This window comes from Arachis hypogaea, chromosome 15 (assembly GCF_003086295.3).
Source record: "Arachis hypogaea cultivar Tifrunner chromosome 15, arahy.Tifrunner.gnm2.J5K5, whole genome shotgun sequence".
NCBI classification, from domain to species: domain Eukaryota; kingdom Viridiplantae; phylum Streptophyta; class Magnoliopsida; order Fabales; family Fabaceae; genus Arachis; species Arachis hypogaea.
Window position 1 is genome coordinate 144,969,597 of NC_092050.1, and position 10,479 is coordinate 144,980,075.

The window sequence follows — 10,479 nt, forward strand, 5'->3', positions numbered from 1 at the left end:
ATTCTACTTTTCAAAAAAGACCTTTTTTTAATAATATTTGACATTTAAAAATAAAGAGAATAATTAGGATGATGATTAAGAGAAAATATTACACATATGCTCATGTAAATAAACGTAAAAATCGACTTTAACCTATATATGATGAAATTTTTTAATTATATATTAAGGTAATAGAATATCATACCAACAATGGAGTAATGTTTAATTTCATACCTTAAATTTTACACGTGATGAGTTAAGTTGGTCCTACAAATTTGAATCTAATAATCGAATTGTTATCTCAAGTTAACTAACATGCATAATGGTAGTTTGTAATTCAATGAAAAAAACTGGTATATTTGACCAATATTGAAGTATATTAATTCAATATAAACTCATTTGATTCAATTAACTGAAATTTAGAAAATCAATTTAAATACTTATTCCAAAAAATACAAAAATTTGAATTCTTAACAAACTTTTTGAAATAGTGAAATTGAATTATTTAGTAAGATTATAACTTTTTGCAACAAAGCGAAAAATTTTTTAATTAATGAAGTACTCTTTTTTAATTTCATTAGCAATTAAAAAAGAAAAATATTAAGAAATTAATATTTTTTATTAATATTAATCAACATTTAATTAATATTTTATTTTTATACTATTAAAATTTAAAATTTAATACTTAAATGCGTGCAATTAAAGAAACTTGATATTATTATTTTGTACCATTATTTAAATGGGTGCAATTAATTTAGCTTCTATATATAGTTGGTAGTAGTATCTTTTTAATTTTTGTTACTTTTTTTAATACCACAAGAGATGTGATCTTGATACACTCAATTGAAAGATGAAATCCTCGAAGCATCTTAGTACCTTTCAAAATTGACCACAAAGAAAACTCAGCAAATGACATGATCATCCTATGTGGCAAATCAGAGTCCACGTGGCAAGGGCTTAGGCGTATAAATAACAAACGTCATCATGTCCCTCACTCTCGAACAAGTCACAACACAACACCTTGCACCTTGTCTTATCGAACTAACCAAACAACCCTTTGCAAATTCTCTTCTCTTCTTCAACCCAAAAACAAAAAAAATATAATAAAATAAAATAAAATAAAAAACGTTTATTACAATATTTTTTTTGGTGACTTAACGTTTATTACAATATATAATTATATATCTGCACACAGAAAAGAAAAAAAAAAAAAGAAAGAAACGTTTCTCCCTTTCTCACTCATATACAAAGATTTAATTGTTGAGAAACGATAAAAAATAACTAAAAAAAATAAAGGAAATGAAACGCGAGATAGAAAAATAGGGATTTTCCGGGAAAATTCGAGCTTCCGAGAAGGTGCGAGAAAATTGGATAGAGGGAAGGAAGGGAAAGAGCGATGGCGACGCCGTTAACGGGGGTGCAGCACCTAGAGGGAGTGGCGGTGCTGCCGAATCGCGTGAGCAAGGTGGAATCTTCCAATGGCGGCGCATTCAACGGTTCTTCGCAATTGGAGTCGCCAATTTTGATATTCTCGTTCTTCCACAAGGCGATTAGGAACGAGCTCGATGCTTTGCACCGATCGGCCATGGCGTTTGCCACCGGTGATGGTGACCGCTCCGAGCTCCGGCCGCTCTCCGAACGGTACCATTTCATCAGATCGATGTATAGGCACCACTCCAATGCTGAAGATGAGGTTCGCCACTTTCTGGATTTTTGTTCTTTCGTTTCTGTTTCTTTCTTTGGAACATGTTAAAAGTGTGTCGAAAAATGGTGTAGAAGAAACTTGGAGATTTTGAATAGGGTAAGAACAATTGAGTTTCAGTGAAAATATTTATTTACTTTTTTTTCGTGTGCTGAAAAATTGAAGTTTCGTAGTGTGATTTTTCATTAATCAAGATGTTTTGGTGTTTTTTTTTTTTTAAATTTTCGTTCAAAGTGGATAGCCTTTTTGTCATTCTCATTATTTTTGGCTTTTGATAAGATGAATTGGATATGCAAGGCCTTAATATGGTGAATCCCTTCATAGGGTCTCATTCTCAATGAAGATTTCGCTTTTTTTTTTTTTCTCTTTTTATTTGTTATTTTAAACTTTTGCCAAATGAAGAATGTTAGTTACAATCACTTCTAAGATCTATATGTTGCGTGAGGAGATTAACTTGCGGTTCCTTAGTTTGTGCCTTTATGGGTTTATAAGAACAGTGAGCTATTGTTTATCACTAAATAGTAGTAAATAGTTGTAATTATATTGGTTGTGTGCTGATCCGTGAGTTGAGACTGAATTTAGATTTTATATCGAAGTAACTTTATCTAGTTTGTGATACACGATTAGATTTCTGTTTGATTTGAAATGATTGGTCTATCTCTACACACACAAATTTTGGTGGTATTATGGTATGAAAGACATTTGGGTCGGTCTTGCAATGCATTTTATTTTATTTTTTTTCCAAATAAGTTGGATGGAAATCTGTGAGCATTGTCACTTTTGGATTTAAATCTTCAGGGCATTCTTTTGCATTTGGTTTATCATTTATCTATAGTGGTATATGCTATTGATATCTTCTTCATGGAGTCTAAGGACTGTTTTTTTCATGATTTTGATCCTATATACGTGCTTTGTACTTTCCCAAATTGATGTTTCATGATCCAATATAGTGGTTCCTGCCTTTCTGCTACAATTGAACATTCTGAGGGAAATCTATTCTGGAATGTAGGTGATTTTTCCAGCTTTAGACATACGTGTGAAGAACGTAGCACATACATATTCTCTTGAACACAAGGGAGAAAGCAATCTTTTTGATCATCTATTTGAGCTTCTAAATTCTTCAACCCATAACGATGAAAGTTTCCCAAGGGAGTTAGCATCGTGCACAGGAGCTTTACACACATCAGTTAGTCAACACTTAGCTAAGGAAGAGGAGCAGGTAGATGTCCACTTTGACTCTTCTATTGAGATAAATGCATAGTTGATAGTTCACATAGCTTTGTTTTTTTTTCTTTTTTCACTCCCAACAACTATAAGCTAAAGGTACTATTATTTACTGACAGGTTATTGCAGGCTAGATGCTACATACCATGTGGTATAACTGTAAAGATTATATTTGTTCGATGTCTGTTATCCAATTTGTGCTTTGCTTATTTGATGAATTTAATATTCTTTAATGACTACTTTCCTTAACCCAACCATGTTGATTTCAAGTTGTGATTCAGCATCAGTAGTGTAACTTTTATTAGCATAAAACTAGTCATGTGTAGTCTTTGATACGAACAATAGCAGGACTATATTGATTTTTCTTATATATTGCCCATATACTTGTATACAAATACAAAATATGCAAACTATAATAACCTTTAATATCCTTTAAAGTAAAGGAAAGTAGCCCCATATCATAGAAGACTACAGGTTAGACCAGATCTCAATAGTTTGTTTTATTTGCAAACCTGAGAGTACCACTTCGGAGAAAAACCAAAGAATGCACATCTGTCCATGTGATTGGGGTTGGGTTATAAACCAGAAAATTCAAACAATTAACACGTTGGCATGTTTGCTTGTGTTCAGGTCTCTCTCTCCCTTTAAAGGGTATGAACGATACAGATATTTAACTTGTGAAATGGATGTGCGAGTTTCATTATGGAAATCATTACCTTATTTTAGAAGGATGAAATTCCCTGTTGATTTTGGTGTGTCTTACTTTTGTTTTGTTGGATGATACTAGGTTTTTCCACTGCTCATTGAGAAGTTCTCTCTGGAGGAACAAGCATCTTTAGTTTGGCAATTCCTTTGCAGTATTCCTGTGAATATGATGGCTGAATTTCTTCCATGGCTTTCAACATCTATATCACCTGAAGAATCTCAGGATTTGCGGAAGTACTTAAGCAAAATAGTTCCAGAGGAGACGCTTCTTCAAAAGGTGTGATGTTAATGATGTTTTAGAGTATTATTCTTTTGTTCCTTTCTCGTTTTATATGCATTTGAACATGTCATGATAATGTAACTGATCATATTCTTGCTTATTGAAGGTTATTTACACATGGATGGAAGGTAGAAGTAGTGCTAACACAGTTGAAAATGGTGTAGATCATTCTCAAGTTCAATGTAGTCCTAGTCCATTAACCCATCAGATTGGGAAAGTAAAATGTGCATGTGAGTCCACAGGAACGGGGAAAAGGAAATATTCTGGATGTATCATAGATGTTTCTGACACTACCGGAACACATCCTATAGATGAAATATTGCTCTGGCATAATGCAATTAAAAAAGAATTAAATGAGATAGCAGTGGAGACCAGAAAGATACAATTGTCTGGAGATTTTACCAATCTGTCAGCTTTTAATGAAAGGTTGCAATTCATTGCAGAAGTTTGCATATTTCACAGGTATTGCTTTAACTTTGTTCTATGCCATGTAGAAGTATCACGTGTTTTTTCGGTTAAAAAAGTCATTATTTTGATTTCCTGTTGGATGTTTCTTTTTTACCTCATTTTGCAACATAAAAGAGTGCTGTATTTTAATTCCTTTTATACATAAAGGGGTGTGTATTTTAATTCCCTTTTATATATTGATTTACAAATTGAAATTTACAAAAGATTGAATTGTGCTACTTTCTTAAATGCTATCCTCTTGGGGAGAATCTGTTGTTTTGATATCCTGTAGTATATTGAGTGGCAAAATGATTTTGAAAGAAAGTCCGTTAAGTTATCTACTTTCTAAAAGCTTCCCTCTTTAGTCAATTCTTTCTCTCAATTCTCAAGGACTGAATAATTGACTTTTCTATAAAATGCAGTATTGCTGAGGACAGGGTTATTTTTCCAGCAGTAGACGCAGAGCTATCTTTCTTTCAGGAGCATGCTGAAGAAGAAAGCCAATTTAATGACTTCCGGTGTTTGATTGAAAGAATTCAAGGTGAAGGAGCAACATCTAACTCCGAAGTTGAATTTTATTCCAAGTTGTGCTCACATGCTGATCATATAATGGAAACCATCCAGAGGCATTTCAAGAATGAAGAAGTTCAGGTGAGTCTTCATGAGTGAGATGCGGACTGTATGTAGTGTTAATCTTCAAAAGCATGTCATAGCTTGGCAGACGCCTGATACGTATGAGCAATGCTTTTATTAAGTGAATTAAATTGTCTTTCCGGTAGATAAATATGATGTAGGAGAGGTTCTGTTCTTCTTAATCCATAGTTGAATTATGGAAAAAAGTTGGTCAAAATAGTTGCAACAGTAAGCTATCTTTTTATTAATTTAATTTTTTTTAAATACATGATAGATTCTCTCTCATCTGTAGGTTCTTCCACTTGCACGGAAGCACTTTAGTATCAAAAGGCAACGTGAACTTCTGTATCAAAGCTTGTGCATGATGCCTCTGAAATTGATTGAACGTGTGCTGCCATGGTTGGTTGGATCATTGACTGAAGATGAAGCAAAGATGTTTCTGAAAAATATGCAATTAGCAGGTTTTCTGTCTATTTTAAAATTTTCTTCTTGTGGAAAGAAAATACATATATGATGAGTACTTTAGCATGAGACTTCCATATCTAACAATTTTGCAATTCATTCCAGCTCCAGCGACAGACTCTGCTTTAGTCACACTCTTTTGTGGTTGGGCTTGCAAGGCTCGTAACTATGGTTTGTGTTTGTCTTCAAGTGCATTAGGTTGTTGTCGTGCTCAAACATTTGCTGACATTGAAGAGAATATTGTTCAACTCTCCTGTGGTTGTGCTTCTACATCATCTGCTCGAGATTGTTTTCTGTTAACTGGATCAGATTCCCAAAGATCAGTGAAGCGCAACATGACGGAGTTGCACAAGAATGGAGATGTCCCAGAAACTTTAGAAAATGAAAGTATCCAGAAACAATGTTGCAGTCCCCGATCTTGTTGTGTGCCAGCTTTAGGGGTTAACACTAACAATTTGGGGCTCAGTTCACTTTCTACAGCCAAGTCTTTACGCTCCTTGTCTATCGCCTCTTCTGCCCCATCCCTGAATTCTAGTCTTTTCATATGGGAAACAGACAGCAGCCCATGTGATTTAGGATCGACAGAAAGACCAATTGATACCATATTTAAATTCCATAAAGCTATACGCAAAGACTTGGAGTATTTAGATGTTGAGTCTGGGAAGCTTAATGAAGGTGATGAAACTACCATTCACCAATTTAGTGGAAGGTTTCGTCTTCTATGGGGTTTATATAGAGCTCATAGTAATGCTGAAGATGATATAGTATTCCCAGCATTGGAATCCAAAGAGACACTTCATAATGTGAGCCATTCATACATGCTAGACCATAAGCAGGAAGAAAAATTATTTGAAGATATTTCTTGTGTTCTTTCTGAGCTTTCATCGCTTCATGAAGCCATGCAGAAGTCCCACATGTCGGAGAATTTAGATGAAATTAATTTGGGATCTTCTGATGCTAAAGATAGTGATAATATCAGAAAGTACAATGAGCTTGCAACTAAGCTTCAAGGGATGTGCAAATCAGTAAGAGTGACCCTGGATCAGCATATTTTTCGGGAAGAACTTGAGCTCTGGCCATTGTTTGGGAAATATTTTACTGTGGAAGAGCAAGACAAGATAGTGGGCCGAATAATTGGAACTACAGGTGCTGAAGTTCTCCAATCTATGTTACCATGGGTAACTTCTGCACTTACTGAAGACGAACAGAACAAAATGATGGACACCTGGAAACAGGCAACTAAGAACACTATGTTCAATGAATGGCTAAATGAATGCTTAAAAGAGAGTCCAGTACCTGTTTCACCAACAGAAACATCAGAGTGTAGCACTTCTCAAAGAGGTTTGTAATATGCTTTGAGTTATTTTCATTCTATGGCAATTGCTGGATGAATAATTGAAAGTATCATGTGTTATGGTATTGTCTCAGGTGCTGACTATCAAGAAAGCTTGGACCTCAATGATCAGATGTTCAAGCCAGGTTGGAAAGACATATTCCGGATGAATCAGAATGAACTTGAGTCAGAGATCCGGAAGGTCTATCGTGACTCAACTCTTGATCCAAGGAGAAAGGCATATCTTGTCCAGAATCTAATGACAAGGTTGCTTCTGGTGACCATTATCTCTTGTTTACATAAATCTGACATTCTGACAATAAACTGCATCTTCATTTTTTATAGAACTTTAGCCTATCTCATCAAGCTGTAGTTGATTAGTTAATGTTATGTTGTAGTCGTTGGATTGCTGCCCAGCAGAAGTTACCTAAAGCTTTATCTGGGGACTCCTCTAATAAAGAAATAGAAGGACGCTCACCATCATTTCGGGACTCGGAGAAGCAAGTTTTGGGTTGTGAGCATTATAAGAGAAATTGTAAGGTTCGTGCAGCTTGTTGTGGCAAGTTATTTACATGCAGATTTTGCCATGACAATGTGAGCGACCACTCAATGGATAGGTAAATATTTTTTTAATCATATTTCAAAATATTTTTATGTGGATTATATTTCTAATTACCCATTGATGATTGCAGAAAAGCAACATTGGAAATGATGTGTATGGTGTGTCTGACTATACAGCCAGTTGGGCCTGTATGCATGTCTCCTTCATGTAACGGACTTTCAATGGCCAAGTACTATTGCAATATTTGCAAGTTTTTTGATGATGAAAGGTATTTTTGCATTTGATTCTTGCTTTAGAAGTAAAACTTCAACAAATGCCTATGACCTAGTACCTTGGTTATTGTAGTGAATTACATTAGGACTGAGATTAACTTATCACCTATGGTTATGGATAATCTGTATCTATCATTTAATGTATAAAGTCAATTAGTAAACAAAATAAACTTGTGGAGGTTTCATAGGAATGATACAGGACATTCAGTAATTATTAATGATTGAAGTAAATGAGTGCAATGCTGAATCCATACCCTGTAATGCAAATTCATATATTTTTTCAAAATGACAGAGGATATACAAATATGTTTGAACATAGAATCGTGATTCCAATATTCACAAATTTTTTATTCTTGTATATATAGATGTATGTTTTATTTATACTTGTGATTCTGTGAAATAATATGGAAAATGTTTCCTATGTTTACTGCTATGTGGTTGCCTTAGAGGGAACTGCTTGGAAACTTGTGCCCTATTTGATTCAGTTTATTTATCTTTTCCTTGTAAATTTTCGGATGCTAATTTGAGATCATTTTTTTTCAGGAATGTGTATCATTGCCCATATTGCAATATTTGCCGTGTTGGCCAAGGGCTAGGGATTGACTATTTTCATTGCATGAAATGCAATTGTTGCTTGGGAATAAAATCAACATCTCACAAGTGCCTGGAGAAGGGTTTAGAAATGAACTGCCCAATATGCTGTGATGACTTGTTCACATCAAGTGCGACAGTCAGGGCTCTACCATGTGGACATTACATGCATTCAGCTTGCTTTCAGGTATGTCATGCTCATTTTAGGATTTTTCCCTATAGAACAAGGGGTAAAGAGTATTTGAAACATTTATCTCTTATCTTCTTTCTGATTCTTCAAATGAAGTAATTTCAAGGAAGGTTTCTCATTCAATTTTACACTTTGTTGTGAAATGTTAGGCATACACATGTAGTCACTACACATGCCCAATCTGCAGCAAGTCATTGGGAGATATGGCGGTAAGAATATTCTATAGCTGTTTTTTGATTGTGCATACAATTATGTGCTATGATTGATCTTTACAAACCTCTGCATGTGATGGCACTATATTAGGTGTTTGATAAAACTAAATAGTGTAAGGATACATGTGCTTTTGTTGACATTTCATTAGAAGATTTAGAAAAGATTAGTGATATCAAAGAATGCTCATGTTAAATCTTGGTACCATAAACTATTTGGGTATGAAATGATTAACTAAGGGATATCTAAGGTGAGAGGGTTGGAGGTACAGTTGTACTCTTGGTAGGCTACTATTAGGATATAAATATTGGGTCGAAAAGTACTGGTTATCGAACTCTTCTGATCCTGCTTTCATGTGGAAAATGAAATGCATAATATTACATGGCATGCAATACTTAGTTGTTCTTTACCATCCCAGGTTTACTTTGGTATGCTTGATGCTCTATTGGCTACTGAGGAGCTTCCTGAAGAGTACAGGAACCGCTATCAGGTAATACTTCTGTTGCATGAATATTATTTGGTCTGATTACTCGTCTGTATTCTTTGTGGCTTCTTTGCAATGATGCATTTTGGCTTTTTAATTTACTCGAAAAAAGCAAGTCAGTTAATCTCAAATGAAAATTTAAAATTTGTTTCGTATCATTTGCTTTATGCACTCAATTATACAGTTTCCCCATCTGTTTCTATGTTTTATGAAATTTCTTTCATGTCTAAATTTATGACTTACATGTCTCATTTTGTATACACAGTGAGAAACATTATTTTGTTGGATACTATTTTTCATTCAGCCACCACCCAGATTTTTCATCACAATCTGCAATACTTTTGTGCCAGCTCCACATGCAAATTTTTAATAGAGACATTAAATAATATTACAATGTTTAACTCAAGGTAGTCAAAGGCGAAGGTGCCATGAATGCTGAGCCTTAACTTTGAAAGGCGCAGAAGCTTTTCTTGCCTCGCCTTTTGCATTTTAAGCACCTTTGACTATTCTGTTTTAAGTATTATGTTTAATTACTTAGCAGTTAAAATACCTTTGTAGCTTTTTGATTGGGATAAAACAGGATCTGCAAAAGCCGCCAGATACTGGAGATGAGATTTCATATTCTTACATAGCTCACGTTTTCTTCCTCCAGTAACTCATATCATAGCATAGATATTGTGTTTTTTTTCTCCCTCCTGTTCATGATCAGTGCCAATGGAATGAACATGCTGAAATTTGTTAGGCAAATAATGAACCTAGAAGTGATATTTTGTAATGGCAATGCAGGACGTACTCTGCAATGACTGTGATAGAAAGGGCACTTCACGTTTTCACTGGTTATATCACAAATGTGGATTCTGTGGCTCCTACAATACTAGGGTGATCAAGACTGAGGCTACAAATTCTAGCTGCTCCTAGTCCTAGTTAGTGGTGCTCCTATTTGACGAAAGAGCTAAAGAGGCACAGGAGTTTGTAAATAACATGTATAGCCAATCCAAAATTTTCCACTACAAGGATCTTTGGTTATGGATTCCTCTTTTTCATGATTTAAGTTACAAAGTTCTCTTTCTCTTCCCAGATGCCTTCTCATAAGTTAGAAGCACCAAATCAGTTCCTTAGTTATGTATAGATGAACACACTTTCAAACTTATATTTTTGCAATTGATAACTTAGTATATCCTCTTGTACTTTTCCCTCTCTATTTCGTTGTTTCAAGTTCATTGACTGTTTATAAGAGACTAGCTACCCTAGATCAGCTTCTGCATGAGTTTAGTTTTGTTTCTATTTTTAAATGATAGTAAATAATCATAATGTATGCCAATTTCTCTAATATTTTAACCTGAAAGATTTTAATTAAGTAGCTTAGCTTCCGTTCATGTATAATAGATAATTTTGAGCATGATTG

The 10,479-nt window shown here is 34.5% G+C and overlaps 1 protein-coding gene across 1 annotated transcript; it reads left to right on the top strand.

Annotated features, from left to right (window-relative positions):
- The first annotated feature begins 975 nt into the window (after positions 1-975).
- On the top strand, positions 976-10,273 carry LOC112751097 (zinc finger protein BRUTUS). Its single transcript, XM_025800135.3, has 14 exons — positions 976-1,672; positions 2,691-2,900; positions 3,693-3,887; positions 3,997-4,352; positions 4,760-4,988; positions 5,263-5,431; positions 5,538-6,773; positions 6,861-7,032; positions 7,164-7,382; positions 7,458-7,595; positions 8,143-8,377; positions 8,530-8,589; positions 9,009-9,080; positions 9,861-10,273. Exons 1-14 carry the CDS (start codon positions 1,376-1,378, stop codon positions 9,990-9,992), a joined length of 3,720 nt encoding a protein of 1,239 aa, XP_025655920.1. The 5' UTR covers positions 976-1,375; the 3' UTR covers positions 9,993-10,273.
- The last annotated feature ends 206 nt before the right edge of the window (positions 10,274-10,479 follow it).